Genomic DNA, 23,558 nt, shown 5'->3' on the forward strand with positions numbered 1-23,558 from the left:
TTGATAAGGCTCGTTTCATGCATTTGTTCTGGGGTAAAATTCTGTGTTTTTCGGGGAACTAATGTGTAGTTTAGAGCCAGGTGTGTAAAGAATCTGCCAGGATTAGAAGGTTTTATGGAGCGACCGGGCAGATGGAGAAATCAAAGAGAAATGGAGCGAACCACAACATGCTGCCGAGTTGATCAAGGAAAATCACGAACGGAGAAGTTGGAGACATAGGGAGCATATTCTTAGGATCCTTTTGCAAGGGGCACAACCGACATTTCCAAGACAGGTTGCCCTACGGATCAGAGCCTCAAGCCTCCCTATATAAGAGAGGAGAATAGAAGAATGAGGGGGCTGGGTGGGGGTTTGGTGCCCCTTGCACAGCGGAAGACTTGTATAAAATAAATAAAAAAGACAAGGATCTATTTGACCGATTATGAGATTAAGCAATTCACACGTTAAACAGATAATTGCAAGCTAGAACGCAAATAATTCATGCCTAAAGAAAATAAATCCTAAAACATGAATTGTACGGTGTAGAGTTACCGATTTGATTCTCCAAAGAATCGTTGATAGCTCGCGCCTTCTCCATGTGATGATCTTCAATACTAGACCACAGATCTTCTAACTGGTTCTCGAACTGTATTTCGAAATCAGTGTGGGCTGATCTTATCAAAATACTAGGACTCGAATAAAGAAGACAAAAAAATCTCACAGAGGAGAGTTGAGAGAATTTTCGAGCTCCTCTAAAAGACAGAGAAGGGGACGAAAATTATGACTAAAAAATTAATTAATTTTGTCTCTCTTTTATTCTCCTATTTATATTAAGTTCATATTTGGGCCCAGTCAGGGATCTATGGAAGGTTTTGGATATGACCTCACCTAATTAGCTTTTTTACTAATTAAATTAAACCCACAATTTAATACAAACTTACATTAGAATATTACGAGCAACCACTACATAAGTAATATTGACTTACCCATCCAAATCCGAAATTACAAGTAATCCGAGTTTCCATTTTAACTTTCATTTCCCGCGCTTAAGATATAAGTATCCATTAATTAATTAAAGTCTGCTATGGACTTAATTAATTAACATCTTATTAATTCCAAGAGTGGACTCAGCAAGAAACGGTTATTTGTTATTCATGGAATAATTAAATTCTAACTAGCCAGTTTTCCGAATAATAAAACCTTGTTCGAGCTCCTCTTGAGTACATTATCAAACGAGACTCACCTCGCGTACGATTCAATATAATAGCAATCCTAGCACCGCTAGATATTAATCACCACTACCCAATATATCAGGATTATTGGGTTGTGAAAAACCCGCACCATTTGATAATTTTGAAGTAGTGCATAATCAATATCGTATGCTCAATGCTAACCTATATTGATTAAGAAATAAATGTTTATAAAGACCTCGTCTCTCAGTAGATAGCATAAAGACACGTCTTGCTGTTAGATCCGTTCAGTGCTATACCACACCAATGTCATCTTATTTCAGTAAGGCTTACAAATATGCGGACTGACATTGCAACCTTTCACGATAGGTAGTCTAAGAATATCTGGGTTGTGAAATTCTTCTTTTTCTTTGTTCAGAACTGACCGTATTACCTTAAAGTGGACGCCGCCCATAATCGGTCTACTAAAACAAAGGCTTAGACTTTGTTTGCTTCTTATGCATTTAAATGTTTAAAAAACATCTTATAAACGCACAAGCAAACACAATGTAATAACAATAGTGATTCTATTCGTGTGAAACTGCTCGAATAATACTGAATCGGGTTAAAAGTGGATTGTAGAGTTTTTCGTATACAAGCAAGATTCTATTCGTGCTCGAAACATGCTTTTTAGTATACCAAACCTAACATGGGCTCCTTTCTTTTGAGCTCAAGTCTCCCAAGCTCACATTTTCTCTCTTGAATTTTCTACACACTTGGAAGGGGGTTGTTCTGGCTATGGTGGTGGTTTGATTTCGTTTTAAGTTGTGTAACACCGTCCGGGGTGGGCAAAGAAACAATTCTTTAAATTCTGTTTGATACACTTTCGTCATGAAGTATTTTCCTGGTTCTTAAACTTTGTGCTTGTGAAGCTGACTTTGAATCGATTATTGAACTCGTACCTGATATTATGAAGTTTTTCCGCTGTTTTGTTTTCATTTATTTGTCTTGCTGTTTATGTTTGAGCTGAATTTGTTGGAAGCATTTGTGTTTGAGCTAGATTGTTAAATTTTGCTTTCATCTATGTTAGAATTATTCTCGATCAATTTTCGGTGGAGGTTTGGTTTACTGATGTAGAATTTCAGCTTGTGAATGATTTTTTAGATTTGGTTGTTGTAGGATGCTTAGGTCTAGTTTATTGATGTCTGATGTTGCCGATCTGAGTTTGTTTGCACTTGATGATGGTAGATTTGTATATGATTGTCTCGTATGTGTTACAAGCTGTTAGCGTAGATTTAAGCTCCAGTTACTTTTCTGCTTCGTCGCATATGTCTTCTTGATTTCTAGGTTGATCAGTTAGGAGTTAGCGTCGGTAGTCCCGGCCCCAGCATAGTCGAATCAAGTTGATCAGTTAGTTTAGTTCTTGTCAGTCAAGTAGGATAAATCTTAACCCACTCTGTATGCGTGGCAGTAGCTACCCTCAAATGTCAACAACAAATGTTAAAACACTTCATCTCTGTGGGATTCGACCCTTACTTCCCTTTACTAACTAATAGTATCGTGGGTTAAGGCTTCGAAGGTTTCTCGTTCCCTGTTTTGGTTTATGTAACCAACGGCACGTAGCTTGACTTTAGGAGTCGTCTGGATCAGTCTGTCGATTCTCTCTGGCTCAGTCTGCGTTTGTTTCAACTTGATCATTTTGTATTGTGTGCATCCTAGTGAGAAATTGCAGATCAGGTTGAAGCGTATCACCTGGATCAGTCGATCGACATCCTCTTGATCAGTCTGCGAATATTTTCCATATCAATTACGAATTAGGAATGGAGATAGAATAACAGAGAAGAGATACGAGAGACTTTCAATAGCGTTGCGGATGGCTAAAGGCCATCAATGCGGTGGACAAAACAGGAGTCGAACCGCACCTAGGGTTCGGCTCGGGCCTGCATGGGTTGGAGGTGGGGGAGGACGGGTCAGGGACGCGTCTGGGGCCGGTGGTGAGGCCTGAGGCTGCGCCCAGTTGTGGTCTGGCTCTGCGTTGCTAGCGCACGGGTCATGCCCATCCCGGCGTTGTGGGCGCTCAGGACGGACTCCAACTCCATTTTTTAAATGATTTTTTTTCCTATTTAAACCCCACAACATTTCATTCCTTCTGCATTATTCCTATTAATTTTTTGAAATATAATTGTTCAACGTTTTCAACTTTTAGGAAATCGTAATTTTTGAATTTTTAGGACTTGTAATTTTTAATTTATAGAGTTTGTAATTTTTTTTTAATTTCTAAGGTTTGTAATTTTTAATTTTAGAATGAACAATGAATTTTCCGTAATATAATTGTTCAACGTTTTTAATTTTAATTGTAAAATTGTTTAAAGTTGTGAATAGTCCAATTTAATATTTGTGACCTGATGGGGCCTGGATGGAGTCTGCATGGTTGTGCGATGTGGCCTAGCGAATGATAATGTGGAGGGAGCTTAGGGCTGTGCTGGGACGGGATGGTAGATGACCCTTGACCTGAGGTCATTGCATGTTTTATTAGTCAAGTATAGTATGTTTCGACCATGTACAATTCTCGACTCCAAAAAGAGAGAGAGACACGAAATTGTATTGGGTCATTATGAGACAAATGGAAATTTTAGTTGAGCTAAAATGAGAATCATTCATCATTTGTGATTTTTAGAGAACTCTCGTATTGTCTACAATTTTTTTTTAATTGAGTTAACGGACAATGCAATTATATACAATTCAACTGAAGTAATCGAATAGGATCAAAAGGGTAAGATAATAAAGATAAGATGAGTGATTTAGCTATTTGGATAGGCACAAATAATAAATACAAGAAGTATTTATATTTGTTAGTATGTTTTAATTGGTCAATACACAACGTCAATTGAGAATAAAAAGAAACTAGTCAAATTTTGTTCAATTTTTTGTAGTAGATATTGTATTTGCAAAAGAAAATGCTACTAGTTTACCTAGTATAATATTATTGCTCATATATAGAGTAATAGAGATGTGAGATTGGATGTTCTTTAATTCGTATTTATATCTTTAACCCTAAACCTGTGACATGCTTCAATCCAAACACAGCTTAAAATTAAAAATTATAACTGCAATTTGAGTAATTAGAGGAAGAGCAGTAAGCAGTTTCTGCATATTATTACTCACAAATTTTCACATCAATGTCTCAAACACATTTCCACAAGATGCATAAAACCAACAGCAGATTAGTTACAGTGTTAAGGTCCTTTCTCCTCCACAAACCTCCTTCATTTTCGTCGTCGTCTTCGCAGGTCTAGTATCCCCCCTGTATGTAAGCGTTCAAGCGGTTCAGCTCATCGCGATGCTCCCTCACAACGGCACTCACCACGTCCCCGATCGACACCATCCCCATCATCCCACCGTTGTCCACCACCGGAATGTGCCTGATGCGATTATCTGCCAATTCAACGAGCCAATCAAGACCTTACCCCGTCACCGACCAGTTTAGGTATTAACTCTTCACGGAAACAAAACGAGTACCTGTCATCAGCTGCATTGCCTTGAGAACTTTCGTGTCCGGGGTTACAGTAATGAGCTTATTCTGCAATCAACGTGAGGCGTTAGTTCCATTTTTTCATCAGGCATGAATTAAGGTTTTTGAAGCGGAGAAGAATGAATACCTCTTCGGTCATGATGTCCCCGACTTTTGTCGACTTGGATGATCTTCCCTGGACTATGATTTTCCGGAGATAATCTGGATAACATCGAAATTATAAGTATTGAAGCTGCTATGGAAACAAGATACTCGACCCCAAGCAAGTATTTCATCTATCCGAGTTTTGGTTTAGCCTAGAAGATTCTTTGAAAAATCGTGTATCATTTCAATAGTTTACCTAAACGAAATGACCAAACAGTTACCCCGAATAATCCGAGTCTCAGATTTCTGCTCACAATATCATGTCTTTTACTCAACATATTATGTTGATAGTAAGAAGTGTTATACTAACAAAAAGGGAAGTTGTATTTAAGCGTAGATGTGCAAGATTGAAGGCAAAACTCATTAGTACTAAGAGAGGTACCTCTTTCAGTGATAATCCCGGCGATTGAGTTCTGTTCCCCTGGTTTAACGACAACAAGAGCTCCCACATTGTGCTGAGTCATCTGCAACAGAGAAATGGAACGGTTCAATCAATAATCCTCAGAAGACATCAAAAAAAGGCAGATGCAGATGCATACCGACTTGACAGCATCGTAGACAGAATCATCGGTGGTGCACCAGAGCCAGGATCCGTCCGCCCCCTTCCCCTTGGCGGTCAGGACATCAGAGATCTTGGTGCTCTCAAAGCCGTGCTCCTCAATGCAGGCTGCAGAGGTGGACTCGTGGCGAGAGAACATGAGCGCCCGCATTGCTGGAGGGACGACACGCACGTGCTGCAGGACAGCGTTCATGAGCACGCCCCCGTTTGAGAAGATTGCTTTAATTCCTCCTTGCATTTTGCCTCTGGAGCTGAAACAATATGATTCCACAAAAATCACAGTTTTTAGTATCCAAACTAGCAATTAACAAATACTACTATTCTTGCAAGATTCAACAAAACAATTCAAGGAAAGATTGACAAACACAGCAGGGAATAAGTAGCTAGAGATAGATAGATCCAACAAGAATGTGTACACATAAAGCAAAACTATTTCTTATTACCAAACAAGACTACTAAAATGAGGATTCAAATAAATCTAATCAAATAAACATATTATATATCCCTTACAGTTTTCAGGCTTCAACCATTTAAACATTTCAGATTCCAATCTACTCCAATATAACCTTGTACAAAGCTTGATTTTTTCTCCAACACACACAAGAATGAAAAAATCCCATATCACAAAATTCATGAATCATAGATTGAAAACATAATCAAAACAGAGATAAATCTTCCCAACACACAAAAAACACAGTTCACATATACAAGAATGATTAATCAGACATTAAAAAGTCCCATTCTTCACACACACACACACACACACACACACATAGAGAAAGAGGGATAGAGAGTACCTGAAGTGATAAATTTGTGGAAGTGGGAGTTTGGACTGAGTTAGAAGAGTGAAGTGAAAAAGCAAAAGGCACAAGAAGAAAACCCTATGCAGTTAGACCAATCCCTACTTTCACAAATTTAATAAGACCGCTTCTCTCTCTCTCTCTCTATCCATTATGGAGGTCACTCTGTATCAGCAAATGGCCACTTGTCACCTACAGCGTGATTTGATCACCATTCTTTTTCAATTTCTTACATTTATTTAATATCAAGATCGAAACTTTAATAGTGTAATAGTATTTTTTGATAGCCCTTTTCTCCAATTTTACGTTTTTTTAAGGATTATCCAATTGCGATTAATTTGAGATTGAAGATTGAAACGGTTTTCATTGTAGGTAAAAACACTTTAATTTGTTACTTGATTTTCAAGATCCTGTTTTTGTTATGCAAATTAGAAATAAGATTAGGACGAAAGGAGTTGGGTATATTTGTGAATCAACGAGAGACAATAAGTGGTGGGACAATGTTACATATTTCTGGTATGAAATTATTTATTGAAGTTAACAATATCTGTCTTTTAATCATAGTACATTGTCACGTCGATATCAAGAACTAATTTATTGAGAATCATTATATATTTATTAGATTCAATGAATTACAACGTCTTTCGATTGAGATTCCTTTATTAATTTTATAATACTAATATATAATTAGAATAAGTTAATAAGTAGAAAATATGATTGAAGTTCTATTTATGGAGAATTGGTAGTGAATGATACTGAGCTACTTATATAGTACTTATAAAATTGATAAATGAGAGAAATATATATATATAAAAAAAGATAATACGAGAATTATTAGGGAGAAATGAAATTTATGAGTGATGAATCTATTAAAAATAGAAGGTGATTGATTTTATGAATAATTGAAAATGAAAAATATTACGTATTTTGATAAAAAGTTTCAAGAATTGAAAATTATTACTCACTTTGATAATTTTTCTAAGGAATGGAAGGGAATTTGGAGACTGAGAAATTATATCTGAACAAGTACCTGACTATATATTATAAATAATACTAATATTCTATACATAGAGGCGTCAGACAAGAAATTCAATTAATAAAACGAAAATATCGTAAATATAAAACGAATATATTGTAAGTATAAAAACGGATATATATTTAGGGTTTCTTGATTGGGTGAAATATAAAAAAAAAAAGATTAAAAAAACTATTTATAAGTAGTGATAAATTAACAAAAATTGTATATATAAAATTGGACATTTTAGGTATTTTACATCTATAATTACATTGATGATGATTAATTAGTTTATATATCACATATTTACCCTTTCATAACTATTTAGGGAAAATTTAAGTTTATTAATTAAATAACTACAGATTTAGGAAAGTATAAGTAGTTCTATCTTAAAGCTACATAATTATTGATAGATCAAAAATAAAAAGAGGGATTCATCACAGTTTTCATCATACATTTTAATAAAATCTGGAGTAAGTATTTAAAGACTCAGCACTTAAATGCTACACTAATATACAATAAAATTTAATTGAATAAATTGACATATAAAATTTTAGTCACTAAATGAACGTCAAATAATGTATTTAAATATTTAGGATTATCATCCAACTAATTATAATTTATTATTTCAATTTTTAGTATTCCAACTAATTAAAGATTATTATTTTGATTTATTTATAATAAAAATATATTTAATTGAAACGGAGGGAGTATGTAATAGTAACAAATAATTAAAACAATAAAATCATTCACATCTAATATTTCTTAAAATTGTAAATTGTAAATTAACTACTATATACTTACATTCTTAGTACCATCATCTAACCAATTAATGATCATTAAGTTGATTTACTTGTCTACTCTACATCTTGACTACAAAATTATAAAATAAAATTAATTTATATTATAAAATTAAGTAGTAAAAATTAAATTAAAACAATAATAGTCATTCAAATTCAACTATTTTATTATTATTTGCAACTAACTATTTTATGATGGAATTACTCTGAGAATTATAAATGCCTACATGTTTTATCTGTGTATACTTAATTTCAAGTAGTATAAACACCCTTCATGTTAATTAAGAAAGAATAATGATTAAAATTTTATTAATATAAAAATACTTATCGCTAAAAGTAATTAAAATAAAAAATTTATATATATGCTTTTGGATATTTAATAAAAAAAGGAACAAGCTTAGGAAAATATTAACGAAAAATAACACAAAAATAAAAAGAAAACACAAAAAATATTAAATCATTATGACTATAAGTATTTTCTCATGTAGTTGACATTTCAGTTATAAAATCGTTTTATTATTTTAAATTTTTTTTTTCATATATTGAATTATTTCATTGTAACTATATTGATGATTTATATCGCATGACAATTTGGAATGAAATATTAACAAAAAAAACCCAAACAAGTTATGAAAAAATAATATGAATGACAAAAAAAAACTAGATACCAAACTATAAAATGATCAAATATAAATTTCTTTTAAAAAAGAAATAGTACAGTACGTCAGTGGCGGATCCAGGATTAAAAAACGGAGGGGGCGGAATAAAATAATGAAATATTAAATAATAAAATATTAAATATAATACTTCAATATGTTTTTTTAGCAAAATGAAAGTCTATTACAATTCAAGTAGCTCTAGCATCTGTTAACCGAGACAACTGATTTCTACGGGTATCCATATCTTGAAAACGTTTCAAGATTCTTTCATTAGAAACACTAGCAAAGATGGATCTTTCATTGTATACTACCAAACTGTCATTCAACCACTCATCTCCCATCCTATTCCGCAAGTCAGTCTTGACAAATTTCATTGCTGAAAATACTCTTTCAACAGATGCAGTCGCTACAGGTAAGATCAATACCAACTCAATCAGACGATAAACCAACGGAAAAACTTTATCTTTCTTGGTTTCAACAATCTTCTGAGATAGGCTAGCCAAATCTTCAATACCATTCAATCGTGCATCTCTTCTCACAACATCAACAAAAGTTTCAAGTTGTTTAAACAATTCAGTATGTTGAGTCGATGTGAAGTCCTTTGGGTAAAGAGTAGCAAGATGAACAAGCTTATGAACATTAAAAGCAGCGAAATCATTTTTTGGATCGAGGCATGCCATACAACTTAGCAAGTCTGTGGATGCCTCAGAGAAACGATTTTCCCCATCGAGTATCACCTGGTCTCTTCAAAGAAGTTTCTTGATTTTGGCATTTACCACATGCCACATGGAACCCACTCAATGTTTTATATATACACCACTAATCTTCTAAGCTACTTTTTTTTCCTATTCCAAAAGGAAAATATTTAATCTTTCCTCAATGGCTAAATGCCTAAATCTACAAATTAAAAGACATGAATTTGAATTTTAAAACACAACACACCTTCGAATTATACCTGATAACCTGAACTTGAGCTTTAATTATCAAAGTATCAGCATCAATAAACCCATCCAGCACCTACACCTTTGATAGAAGCTTTAATTATCAAAGTATCATCATCAATAATCTTCAAGTTTTGATCAAATGCGTCAATTTCAAGGTTTTGGTGGTAGAGATATAAATTATAATAGCCTTACCCGTCGAGATCCACCGAGAGGAAGAGAGGCTAGGGTTTTGGATTGGGGATTTGTTTTGTGAAGATGAATTTGAGAGAGAAAAGGAGAGGCCGACGGATGGTCATGGGATTGGGAGGCTATTTTCTAATTGGACCCTCCTCCTCATTTGATTGAAGTTGGGCCAGTTAATTAATCTGGGCACTCTTTTAAAATGCTAAATGGGCTTTTAGTAGTGTTAACATAACACTCAGTGGGACTTTTAGTAGTCCAAGTAAGTATTCCAAAGTACTTAATTAAAAAGGTAGATACGATTGGGCTTTTAGTTCTTTTTTAATTGGGCTTGAGTTGAGTTTTAAAATTTTATTTCAATTGAGCTTGGGAGATCATGGTTATTTTTTTTCGGTCAACGGAGCAACGTCGGAGACAACGGAGGGGGCGGATATGGAAAATATACATCCGAGATAAGGGAAAATTAGTCGCGTGGAGGGGGCGACCGCCCCCTCCTGCCCCCCTGGATCCGCCACTGCAGTACGTTATTAAATTATATACTAGTATTTATTTTATACTAATTAAATATAGTAATTTAATTATGTAGTGTGTTAATCAATATTACCATAAATAGTTTAAAACCTCAATCAATGATATATTCCTAAACTTAGAAATATCCAATATTAATTACTAAGGGTAAATTAGTCATAAAATTATATCCCCAAAATATAAATTAAAGGGTATTTTGTATATACAATTGTTGTTAATTTATCTTTTCTCTTATAAATAATTGTTACGGGGATTTGACCTAGTTCCTAAGTAGACAGATTGATGCCTAATTGCCTATAATGAAAAATATACTATGTTGGAAGACATAAAATTATGACAAATGAAACAAAAATATTTAACGTCCATTTAAAACATTCAATTAATGACAAATTATTTAGGCAAGATGTAAGGTGAGACAAGTTTGGATAAGAGGTTACAAATTATGCAATATTTAATAGTGGGGACCATATGTAGGGTAATACTATTAAAATGATCAAATCCATGAGCCATCTTGCACTTGGAATATATCCATTACCTCCAAGCATAATATATTAATATTTGAAAAGTAGGGATTCCATTATATCCAAAGCACTAGATTAATTAAATAATTGAATTACAATTTGGCAACTATCGATAGGGAAACTATCTCCAGTCCCACTCCATCACACTATCATAACAATTATCTATACATCAATCTATGAATTAAAAACTTATTTTTCAACTGTTTGATGCTTTGGTTGAATGCAAATAAATACTATATGATGGTTTAAATAAAACTACCCAAACCATACAAAGGGAGTTCACCTAAATTAATATCGACGTAAGCTTAGAAATTTGCCTAAATGTGATAAAGTGATTAGTAAACTTGCATGACACACATTCAATTATTTAACAACGATGTTGCAAGCAAATTTTCACAGAATTAACTGAACCAAAAATCTCTATTGACCAATTGAGCATGAAATCACTAACAAAAATCTACATTTTTTTTTATAGTGAATCAATATCTCAAACCTGCAAAATCAACCAACAAGCTAGTGATTCTGATCACAAGAACAAACTTTAGAATTGATTCTTATCAAAGAGGGGAGATCTCCGGGACCAGACGACGACGTCCCTGTAAATAATTTGAAACGCGGAATAAATACTCATTTTTACTCTATTCTCCAACTATCTGTTAGTGATTCTTGTAATCATGCAACAGAATTAGCATATAAGAATATAGACCTAGATTGATTTTTAATAGAACTTGTAGTTTGAGCAGTAAATAAACTTTACTTGTTGTGTTCGATTCTTGCAGGTTGGATCAGATTGTTGAATCCATATTGTGGAGGTCCATTAGTATTTATTTCAATCTGTTGTAGGAATTGTTTTATAGAAGAAATATAGGAAATGTGCTTGTAGAGACAAGACTACTTCATGTATTATCTGGTGACTTTTTTTGTGTTCAGTACATTCTTGTAAACACTCCATCCAAGTAAATGAAATGGCCGACTAGATTAATAGCCATTTGGGCTAATGAATTTTTATTAATTATAGCTCTATATTTATTTAAGTCTGGCCAATATCTTTTCCTTGTCAGATAAAGGTATGGGAGTTTCCTTTATTGATAGGATGGATTCATAAAAATAATCTTGTTTCATTAACTTATCCTTCAAATATCAATAATAACCAATCAAATTAACATTATGGTTCAATTTATTAGTCCCACTAATTTGTTTCCACAACCGTTTTTAGGAACACCAAACTAGTTCAGATTGTACTATACCTAAATCATGGGATAGGTATCAACTACTCATTTTTTAAACTAAAAGAATAAAGTTACCATAATAGTATATAGACGATGGAGTGTGATCAATTGCTAACTCTCCCTAAATTGCTAACTACAACTAATTAGAGATTTAGTGGCATTTTTTTATTATTTAAATATAAATGGATAATTAAAACTCCCAAAATTAGAGTTTTGGATCAAAATGTCAATGTAGTGTATTAAAAATATAAATACGATTTCTTGAATGTGTCAATACAATTTCGAATTGTCATTTTATACATATTATATTGACATATTTTGATAACTCCATTGACATTAAACTGTTTCATAAAAATCCGAAAATTGAAGATTTTTTTTAAAAAAATTGACATTAGAACATATGCAAGTGAGATTTCGTTAGAATCTTTATAAAATTATCTTTAATTTGATATATGTTATGTGCAAAAATAATTTAAATTGTGATAGTTATATGTATTTAAAGTTTTGTGATACTTTTCAAAAGTTAATTATAACTAATTTGTTGTTAATTGATCTTAATATATTGATATTCGGAATTAAATGATCTTAGACTTTGATGTGAAGATCTAATGCATATCATTTAGTTGTAGTTGTAGTTAGCAATTTAAAGAATAATTAGCAATATAACCCAATCCCTATAAATGATAATGGCTTCATATTTCCATTAATGAATTGCAAGCTCGATGCTCATGTCAGAACTTTAGGAATACTATTCAACATTGTTAGTACAAAAGTAAAATCAAATTCCTAAAAACACCCAATAAAATTTGGACTCAAATTCCAAATGCAAATGAGATCACAAAGTGAGTCCTACTTCACTTCAGATTCTATTCAAAAACACCGTGCTACACTCTTACACTACTTGAGTTGTAGCTAGATTATTAATTGTAGTTTTAGTTATTAAACTTTAAACAATTTATAAAACTGAAATACAAATGAACAATATATAACGAAATTATTCCATTAAAAGCATCCTAAAAATAAAAAATAGAAAACTATTTCATCGACCTTATCTTGGCGCAAAGTGCAATGATCATGTCGTTGTGCATCTCACATGCCATCTACATCGATGATGTATCCCCCTTCTTCAGTCTGACCTGCATAATGAGGTTGAGTGATAGGAGACGGGGTGTGTTCCACACCTCTCCCGCTCGTGGAGTTGTCAACATGTTTGTCACTTATTTATTTATTTATTGTCCACATGTTTATAACTTGGTTTATTTAGGTTTATTAAAATGGGAGGTGGTGATACAATTGTGATGGAAGCAAGGTTCTGCTGGAATCGTAGTCCGGTCAATGTAATTTGACGGAGCGTTCAAGTGAAGGAATATTTAATTTTGAAAAAAATAATAATTTATAATCGATCTACGCTCCGAGTAGATGATTGTGGTATATTCACTTTCTCTAAACTAATTCCTGATGAGTGAAAATAATATATTAAAATATGTCACGATATATAGAGATATGAAATTAATTAATTAATTTATTTATTTATCTATTTTGGACACGTAGACAAAACAATGTGGCAAATGAGCATACAGAGAAAGCTTCGTAGAATGCATGCACATTGATCGGGTCGTCCAGATACATCTATGGAATGAACAACTACGTGAGAGATGTATAGGTACATCCGTCCAGGTTCATGCTCCATGACGTTGTAACGTTTGTAACCGCCAACCGTTACAATTAGCCTTAATGGGTGTTTTGACTCCACCTCCACATGCATTGGACTTGGCCTATAAATAGGCATGCATACTCTTGCATTCTCTACACCAATTCACAAGCATACAAAGCATAAGCTCTCTCTCTCTTGCATTGTTCTTCTGTCGAAACTCTGTCATCACCTTCATCCAGTTCGTCGGAGCTTTGTTGATTGCGGTGCTGCTTCATCATAGACGTAAGTCGTTTTATCTTTGGGGATGACACGCCAATCCGAGAGCACTATCGGGGCGTATCTCGTATTGCGGAAAGAGACATCCTCGACTCGGCTTATTTCCACTATTTTACGGTTTATTGTTTCGATTTTCCTTGTAATTCAGTTTCAGTTTTTCCATTCTGTATTCCTTCTTTTGGGTTGTATTGCGTCCGTCTAGTGTTTATTTCTTGTAATCCAGAAAACCAATAGGTTCAAAGTTCAAACCCATTTCCATACAGAAAATAACCCTTAACCAATTATACAACCAAGTTAACATGTATTTCTAGCCTGATTTATGTTATAAAATGCTTTCATGTGTGCTTTTAAAAAAAAGCATTTCTATTGATCAACGTTGAGAGGTGTCATCAACATATTACGAATGATACAACTTGTGTTGTTTGTGTGAGCTCAAGAATCCATTGATAATGTCCTGAGATATTGCCCCCTTTACCTCTTCTGTTTGGAGCAAGATTGTTCCAACCATTTTAGTCTTGGTTGATTGAAAATCAAAACTTAAAGGAAAGAAGTAGATGGTTCTTCTATGAGTACATTTTTTGGTTGATTTGTTGAAGACTATGAAAGAAGAGAAATACTAAGGTGTTTGAGGGTAAGAACTACGACGTGTATGGTCGGTGGATAGCATGCTAAGTCAGAGTAGGGGTTGGGAATGAGCCATGCTCAATTCTGTTACACGCAAAACCGCGACCAAATTATGTCATCATCAACTTCTTCTTCATCATCATCATCTTCTGCATCAGTTTGAAGATTACCTAAAATAATCAAACATGATGATACCAATTAGCAGTTTTAACAAATAAAGGAACAGAATTTTAGCCCTCAAGTCCAAATCCTCTTCATCGAAACCCAAAAGCTCATTCAAAAATTCATAAAATCAGATCCTGCATATGGATGAAATCCTTAACACATCATTTCCATCGTAGATTATGCATAGATTTTCAAAACATTCATCAAATTACGCTAATTTGTAATCAGCAGCACAGAAGCAATGTAGATAGCAAAACATGCAATGCAGAGGCAAATCTATTGAGCAATAGCTTGAAACAACATATATTCGAGCTGATAGGTTGTAGTATTATTTCATGATTTCACTCTATACTTCTAGCATAAAGTGATTCTAAAATTAAAAAAGACCACATCTTTTGTTAATTTGAATTGGTTTTGCTCTTGGGTGGATTCACTCTCCAATTAATTAATCATCACTCTTGCCCTCATTTTCTAATTAATCTCATAAATTCATCTTACTGTAATATCGTTTTTTAATTCTACCATCTTGTTTAAACTAGAAGCAACATAATTAGAAATAACGAGCTGATTAATCGTTGTTTGTTTTTCTAAATTATGTTAGACTGATAGCTTGTCATTCGAAGAATATTGAAAGAGCAAACGAAAAACATAAAATTCTTCATTAATTGTTGCTTCGTTTCATTTGATAGACTAATGACAAATGCTTAACGCTTTATATACATTAAATACCGACCCACACCTAACATTAATGGCATTAATAGTACTTTATAATTATGTATGGTGAAATCCGTTTAATATTATACTCCATCCGTCCCAGTTTAGGAGTAAGATTTAGTTATGCCACGGATTTTAAGAAATTATTGGAGTGTGTAATAATTGAAGTGAGGTAGTGATTGTTGGAGTGTGTAATAATTGAAGTGAGGTAGTGGAAATTGAGACACTTTTGACTTTTTGTATGTTTAGGATTTTGTTTTATTTTATTTTTATGAAAATAATGATATTTGAGTATAAATTTGATGAACAATGAGGTTAAATTTTATGTCTAAATATGTTAAATTCTAAATGTGGCTCTTAAACTGGGACTAACTTAAATGACAAAATGTGACTCTTAAACTGCGACGGATGGAGTAAGACTTTTGGGTTCTGATAATATATTGTGATTGTAATTTATTTTTTAAATTATAGTTTAACTTATAGTATTCAATTTATTTAAGTATTTTCGTTTGATATAATATTCTTCAATCAAAAGATCATGATTTTTCAAAAAATATTATAAAAATGAATTGATGGCTTGAATAACAGTGTATCAAAAATGTCATAAAGTATATTTTTAATATATTTTCTTTTCAAACGTAATTCAGTGGCATCAGAGATAAAGTCTTTACAATTAATTAATTTTCTAATTAGAGAAAAACACTTAGAAAAAATGAGAGGTCATATGCTCATAACTGGTTTTTGGATCCATACTGTCTCTATCATCCTTGAATTTATTGCATCAATTTATTAGCCAACCATACGAATAGTCACTAAAACTGATTATTATTTAAGTACTCTAATTAATTAATAACGATATTAAAAAAAGTATATTAAAAATATTAAATGGAGTATGGACATAAATAAAAAAATAGGACCTATAATGAATTTCAACTTTTATTTAAAAAACTACTATAATGATCTAAACTTGATTATAAAATATTTCTTCCGTCTATGAATCATTTTTTCTTTTTTGGACTTTATAAGGTAATTAAATTGTTTCTATTTTTGGCAAAAACTTTATTCTCTGTCAAACTTTTTTCTTTCTTTCTCTCATACTAGTACTATATTTTAGTATCTCTATACTTTATTCTCTCTACTTAACCTCTAAACGTCATTTTTTAATTTGTGCCCAAAAAATTGTTCCAATTAATAGATTCAAAGACAAAACCGAAAAAAAAACAAAAGTAAAAACAAAAAACCTTTAGTGATATTTTTCATTTCAAAACACATTTTGGTAATATTTTCATTTTTCAAGAACCTAAAAGGTGCAAACTCATTTTTCCAAAAGTCAAATTTATCAACAAGCAGATATTCATGATATTAGCAAACAAGGGAGGCTCAGATAAATACAGTATCAAAGAGTCTTCATTTTACTAGTTTTTACAACCTTTTCTCACGAATCGTTAGCAGGTTGAACTTCGTTTTGTGGTGGCGGCGGCGGCAACGGAGTGGCCGCCCTACGGCCAAAGGCGGAAGCCATCTGAACTCCAGCCGACGAGCCTCCTTCTGTCGAGCCTCCTTCGGTCGAGCCACCACCGAGCGCGCCTCTCAGCCCTTTCTTCCCCTTGACCTTCTGCGCCCACCCGATGAGGCCGGCTTGCACGTGGTCGTCGAAGATCGACTTCTTGAAATTCGTTCCCATCTTCGTTCGACACAAGACGGATAAATGAGTTTTTTCAGTGGTGAGTTTATCGAGTTATAACGACGCTAGACAATCGAGGGAGATCCCGGAAAATTAACTACCTGTGTGACGAGAGCGTAGAGCGGCAACGTGCTATAGCTGCAGAGAACCTGAATGAATACACTGCAAAGAAACGCAACGGTTCAAGACTCGTGACAAGCGGGTTCAGCAACGAGTTTTTCAGGAGGCGGAGGAGGTGAGGATTTACCCGATGATGAGGCGAGGAATGATATACCGGACGTGTCCCATTATGCATGAGTCGAAGCCGTATTGGACCTGATAAAAACGTCGAAATAAAGGGAGCTGTTTAACAGAGAACGGAGTTTAGGGTTTAGGATTTAGATTTTGATAAGCTCACCCAAATCCAAAAGAAAAATGCTATCTCAAAAGCATTTTGGAAAAGAATGAAATGGATCAAGACGAGGACGATTTGCGGCCGGCTGAACCAAAAATGATCGTCAGATGGCCGTACAACCAGTTCGCCTTCAATGGCAATGTGCTTTTCAGCAACCTCGTGGGCAAGCTCACTAATCACGTGCTCCAATTTGGTGCCGACAGCAAGAAGAAGCTGCAAACCGAGATCATTTTATTGTCACGAATCATGTTATCGTTTCATTGCAGAAACGGGGGGAGGATGAAAGCAAACGGACGGATAAACCATGGAAAGTAACAAATATTGTATTGAGCTCGTGAGGGTACTCACGAAGAAGGGAACGAACGCGATCCAGAAGTAAGTATGCCAACCTGCAAAACGGGAGATTGTCTCGTGTTAATGTGCTTTGTTTCTAATGGCTACGGGAAATGGAAAGTGGAGAACAGTTGAGATCTAATGACAGTGTCATACCATTGACGTTCAACAGCAAGAACACGATGACAAAGACCCACAAATACCAACTGCAGAAAAGTCGAAGAGGAAATTAATCATATGCACAAGCAATATTCAATCCGGCTAAATGATGAATCACCTTATGCCAACGACAATCTTGAAGTCGTCTTCCAAAGCACGAATCATGTACTTGTGGAAATTGAACTTCGGACTCCCTCGACAATGTGTCTGTGAGAAAAGGAATAATTTTTATATTAGCGCATGCCATCGAAAACTGAAAAGAAACAGAAATAGGAAGTGAATCAAAGATGAAGAGGCACGTAGGTTGCATACCGTTATAAAACCTAGTCGAAGAGCTGCATAATCCGACTTGGTGACAGAAGCATAAAATTGCTTAAAGAAGGCATGCTAAAATATATCGAACGGAGAAGTTAATAATTTCTTATAGAAGGAAACACGAGAATGGTTGTGTTGAATATGAATTCATAATCTGGAAAGTTATTGGAATTCTTTAGGATAAAACTTCAACTTACCAACCATCCTAATATGGCGGAATTTTTACCCACGCCCAAAAATCGCTTCTTGATGAAATCGTGATCTTGAACACGTGTGACCTTGTGTTTCAGAGCTGCACATCGTAATCCACGGTTTATATGCAAGAATACAGAAGCTCACACCGCTTCTTAAAGTAAGAACGGTATAATACACTCAAGGTTCAAGTTAACTAAGAAAGCCGTTCCCAATATCTAATTTACAATGCAGTGAATCTATACCGTTATCCACATTATAATTATCTTTGGATATAGAGTCTTCCCAATGCTTCCATTGCCGTATCTACACATAAGATTCAATATTATTCAAAGCTTTACAAAAAGGACTAACTGAACATCCAACATAAGTAGTAAAAAGGTGAAATGGCTACACTGCTCACCTTTGCCCCTCCAAATACAATAGTAAGGACGGAAAATGTGACATGAACAATCGCTAGAACAAAGATAAAGATGTGTAGATGATGCAACGCTTCCAGAGATAACATCGGAACTTTATCCTGCGGATAAGATGGGTAAGAGATAAAACGAGTAGTTGCAGAATCCCCGCACTCTATAAAACATGAAAAACATCCAAACATATGCACAAAATGTTGTATAGCATATTAACGTGGAAAAGGCGACCACAGACTGTAGGTACATATGATACCATAAGAATGTAGAATCTCTAATTTCACTTCAGAAAGTCCACTGTCAAGATTTGTTGTTGAGAAATTTGAAAAAAATTAGGAGTTTCCAAATTAAGCGAATTGATGTTTGGGGAAATTACGTAAGAATGAATCGTACTATTGTCTGAGCACTGGGTGATATAAAAAAATTTATATTTGAGAAGCAATATTTACATAACTAAAAAAACTAATTACTCGTTCTAGAAATGTGGGAGACAATTTTCATTAGGCATATCACCTCACGACCATAAATACAATTTGGATCCGGGAGTTCAATAAGCACGGTTTAAGAGGCTTAGATTCTCGAACCAACAAACTCATACGTGATATGACACTTCTTCATTTAAGTGAAACTACCAAACATGCTAATGGACTTTTTCTTTCATATACAAATGCATCAAAAGCATGTGGCAATACACATAATGATAGACCGGAAATGCCATTCTTGGAAAATTAACTGAAACATTTACCATGTTCCAAGATTCCAAAGTCACCATCAAACAGTCTTACCCAAAAAAAGATAGGTAAACAACATGTGCTCTCGCCTCTCATACCTAATGTGTCTCAATTATGCACAAGTTTAACTAAAACATCCATATATGAGCAGCAACTAGACGGTCTACGCACGTTCTATCCACACTGATGATAAACACTCGATCACAGTAAAGAAAAGGCATCTCCTAGATCGAATTTCATGAGAAGAGATAGATACCTTTGCAGCACAATAACCAGCAGCAGCTTCTTCTGCTAGCAGGCGACGATGGCCCCCACTCACTTCGGGGGTGGCATGAGTGCCATTGGATCCTTCGCCACCAGAGGAAGGTCTAGCCGAGAGCGAACATGGCAGGAAGTCATCCATGACACCAGGATTCACACAGATCTTTACTATGCGGCCTTGAAATACAGTCATCATAAGAGATATGAACCCGAGCAGCATCAGCTCTGTCTCCACCCAAAAATTCTTCACCAGTTGTTGCAGTATAAGTAAAAAAATTGGCATAAACAGAAGATGAAGGGATACCTTCTTTAACTTTCTGTACGGCTTCAAAGAGTGGCTTTTGCTTCTTTTTCTTCAAATACTGCAAATTTTTAGCAGCGGCAGGTATTTCAAGAAAGGGCTAAAAACAGAATCTTTCAACAAAAGGGGAAATCAGACACATAAAACACACTGAGCTTCTTCAAATACTAGTAACTATTAACAGTGACAGTTTCAATAGCACACCCAAGAATTCAAGAAACGCCACATAAGAATAAATATTTTTTTCAGAAACAGAAACTCCAAAAACATGAAAATCACAAAATCCACCACTTCCAATACTTTTTTTATATAAAAAACCATTTTTTTTTTTAGTTTTCTTCACAAATAAACTCAGATCAAAAAAGCAAAATCAACCATTTCCTTCTCCGAGTTACATTCTACAATGGGACAGCTCTACAAACAAGGCCACGACAAAAAAATAAAATAAAATAAAATAAAAATGGGTCCTTTACCGTTCCAGTGTAGTGAATGAAGCGTTCAACAGCGAGAGAGATGGCGACGATGACCGTGCAGACGGCGGCGACCACCCACGTCGGAGTGAACTCCAAGCTCACCCCTTCTCCTTCTCCGCCGGCCATTTTCCGTTAAAAGTCGAGTCTTTTCGCGAAACCCACTTCAAATCACGACGGAAAAGGGGGCAAAAAGCATAGAGATTTACAGATTGAAAAAAGTGGTGAGGAATAAATAACAATGGCGAGGCGAGTCGAGGCGAGGCGAGGCGCTGAAGATATAAATAATGGAGTTCAATTAATCTGAGTAAATGCAGGCGAGATTTATCTGCGCGTTAATTAGTGGAGTTTTGAGTTAAGAGAGTGAATGAATTTCCACAAAATTCCTCTGATTATTGCAGTTGGCATCTACTAACGGCGTGTTTGGTTTCACAAATAAATAACTGACCGTTTATTTGCCTAGAAAGTCTTTTTATTACAGATTACTATGATATTCAAAATCAAAATTATGATTCTCGATATAGTATATTATTTATCATGTGTTTGAATATAGTATCTAAGAAAAATTATGAGGATTTTAAACTTATAAGTTATAAGTATATAATTACTATTATTATGCATCTGATTAATAATTTTTGCTTTGATTATTACGTCAATTAGTATGCTAATTAGTTATTTAAAGTTAATTAATTTATAAATTTAAAATCTTAATAAAATAAATAACTTTTCAAAATTTATATTTTTTCTTTTTTAACATCTTAAACTTTTTAAATAAGAAAATATGAATTGTGTTATTTTATATTTACATGGCATGTTCATCTAATTTATTATAGAGTGGGGTAAGAGATTCGTTTTAGAAATCGAAAATAATAGGTCGATAATAAATAAAGGAAATTGAATACTCCTATTATTCTACTTAATTTGACTACATTTGTTAGTCTGAAAAAATGTATGTTTTATGGTGAATGAGTTTTTCTTTTTTATGGAAATTTGACTTGATTTTTTTGTTATATTCCCATGGATTCTTTCATCTAATTTACAAGAAAATAAGAAATCGAGAATATAACGCTTTTATTTATCTTTTGTAAAATTGTACTCCATAATATTAAACCACGCCTACTCAATTATCTATACAAACCTGTATTTCTAAAAGAAGAATCAGATTCTCAACCTTGTTAAATGGACGAGGATGAAATTCAAAAATTGAAATAAAATATAAACATTAGTTACACTCAACTTAAAATTGAGAGTTGAATTAAAAGTTTAGGACTTTGATGGCTGGTTTAGAGCAGTTCACACCAAACAGATCATAAAACCAAATTATTATATCACACGCTTTACACGCGGATGTTCTACTGCCTTGCGTATAGATATAGTAATACGGAATATTTTATTCTCTATCAAAATGGAAAAAAAACCAAGCTTTTGGACTGCTCTGTCAATTTTTGCAACCGATTTTGGTTCAAACAATTAAATATTCTGTCTATTATTTATAGTCTCTTATTTTTATTTTAACTCGGTATATCAGAGTATCCATATTCATGCTCTTGTCAAAGAGAATGGAAGTGGGTCTGGACCCACTTTTACTCTCTGCTCTTCCGCAAGAACATCATACTCAAGGGTCACATCATTCTATTATTCAATTTAAATACTTCAATTACTAAAAACATTTCAACAATATTAAAATGCATTAAAAATACCCGAAATACTATTACAAATTACTAAATATTTAAAAATTACATAATTAAAATTTTAAAAATTACATAATTAAAATCCTAAAAATTACATAATTAAAATCCTAAAAATTGAGGTTGAGAGAGTTGTTTGGTGTAGTGTGATTTTTTGTGTTGAAATGGAGGTATTTATAGATGAAAGTGTGAATTTTGGGATAAAAATAATGAAAAAATAAATTAAAAGTGTGGAATAAATGGATATATTTTATTGGGAAGTGGAAAAATATTTTTTTATTAAATCCGAAATTTTTATATTTTTTGAATTAAAAAAAAATGGTAAACCAACGGCCAATCAGAGCATGCCACATCGCTGCTCGTGCTCTTGTCGTTGGCACTGCGGTGCTCTTAGCTAAGAGCAGGGCCGTGCCGTTGGCAAGAGCACAACGGTCAGCAGGGTACCCGCCGTGCCGACGGCACGGCTCATGCTCTTAGCTAAGAGCACCGATGTGGCTCTAAATTGTAAAAAATTATTTAATTTTGTAAAGAAAAATAAGGAAATAATTTAGTGGAATATAGACCACATTTTTATATATTTATTTTATAATAAAATGTGAGTGTAATGATTTAATTGAATAATAGGTCAATTTACTTAAAATGGAAAAATGCAAGTGATATTTTAAATCATTGGCATCTCAAAATAAGAATTTAAATCAGTGACAAAAAGGAGCATTTTCTTTTCCAATGAAACTAAGAGCACCCGCAACGCGTGCCGCCGGAGTTCCGCGTGCCGTTCCGCCGGAACGGTTTCGCCGCGGAACGCGTTGCGGCGCACCATTCCGCTCCCATTCCGTTCCCATTCCGTGCCGGGTGCCGACGGCACGTAACGCGGCACGGCTTGTGCCGCCACGCGCTGGGGCGACGTGGCGCTCCCCGCTTCGTGCGTGCTTCCCACTCGCCGGCCCGCGAGTGGGACACGTCAGCGATGACGCAATAATTAATTTTTTTTTAAAAAAATTGATTTTTTTAAAAAAAAATTAACGGCAATATTACCGTTTTTTAAACTTTTTTAAATTTTTTTATTTTTATTTTTATTTTCTTATTCTATAAATACACCTAATTTATTACATTTCACACACAACT

The 23,558-nt window shown here is 34.1% G+C and overlaps 2 protein-coding genes across 2 annotated transcripts; both read right to left on the bottom strand.

The window, feature by feature from the left end:
- Positions 1-4,270: 4,270 nt before the first annotated feature.
- On the bottom strand, positions 4,271-6,347 carry LOC121762940 (CBS domain-containing protein CBSX3, mitochondrial-like). The gene is made up of 6 exons (XM_042158970.1): positions 6,181-6,347; positions 5,364-5,634; positions 5,207-5,288; positions 4,808-4,881; positions 4,668-4,728; positions 4,271-4,583 (listed from the first exon to the last, which is right to left on the bottom strand). Exons 2-6 carry the CDS (start codon positions 5,619-5,621, stop codon positions 4,441-4,443), a joined length of 618 nt encoding a protein of 205 aa, XP_042014904.1. The 5' UTR covers positions 5,622-5,634; positions 6,181-6,347; the 3' UTR covers positions 4,271-4,440.
- A 10,463-nt stretch (positions 6,348-16,810) lies between these two features.
- LOC121763096 (MLO-like protein 1) lies at positions 16,811-21,128 on the bottom strand. Its single transcript, XM_042159159.1, has 14 exons — positions 20,749-21,128; positions 20,279-20,336; positions 19,970-20,199; positions 18,973-19,089; positions 18,815-18,875; positions 18,575-18,669; positions 18,375-18,449; positions 18,181-18,269; positions 18,060-18,109; positions 17,919-17,959; positions 17,574-17,783; positions 17,424-17,491; positions 17,278-17,338; positions 16,811-17,176 (listed from the first exon to the last, which is right to left on the bottom strand). Exons 1-14 carry the CDS (start codon positions 20,872-20,874, stop codon positions 16,928-16,930), a joined length of 1,530 nt encoding a protein of 509 aa, XP_042015093.1. The 5' UTR covers positions 20,875-21,128; the 3' UTR covers positions 16,811-16,927.
- Positions 21,129-23,558: the final 2,430 nt, after the last annotated feature.

Source organism: Salvia splendens, chromosome 13, assembly GCF_004379255.2.
Source record: "Salvia splendens isolate huo1 chromosome 13, SspV2, whole genome shotgun sequence".
NCBI classification, from domain to species: domain Eukaryota; kingdom Viridiplantae; phylum Streptophyta; class Magnoliopsida; order Lamiales; family Lamiaceae; genus Salvia; species Salvia splendens.

Excerpts from the sequence above, each read along its gene's own strand:
- LOC121762940 (XM_042158970.1), bottom strand. The coding sequence starts at position 5,621 with ATGCAAGGAGGAATTAAAGCAATCTTCTCAAACGGGGGCGTGCTCATG. Across the intron at positions 5,289-5,363 it reads TCTACGATGCTGTCAAGTCG|ATGACTCAGCACAATGTGGG; the intron begins GTATGCATCTGC and ends TCTCTGTTGCAG. Across the intron at positions 4,729-4,807 it reads GGGACATCATGACCGAAGAG|AATAAGCTCATTACTGTAAC; the intron begins GTATTCATTCTT and ends CGTTGATTGCAG.
- LOC121763096 (XM_042159159.1), bottom strand. The coding sequence starts at position 20,874 with ATGGCCGGCGGAGAAGGAGAAGGGGTGAGCTTGGAGTTCACTCCGACG. Across the intron at positions 19,090-19,969 it reads CTGGTTATTGTGCTGCAAAG|GATAAAGTTCCGATGTTATC; the intron begins GTATCTATCTCT and ends TCTTATCCGCAG. Across the intron at positions 18,670-18,814 it reads TAATTATAATGTGGATAACG|CTCTGAAACACAAGGTCACA; the intron begins GTATAGATTCAC and ends TACGATGTGCAG.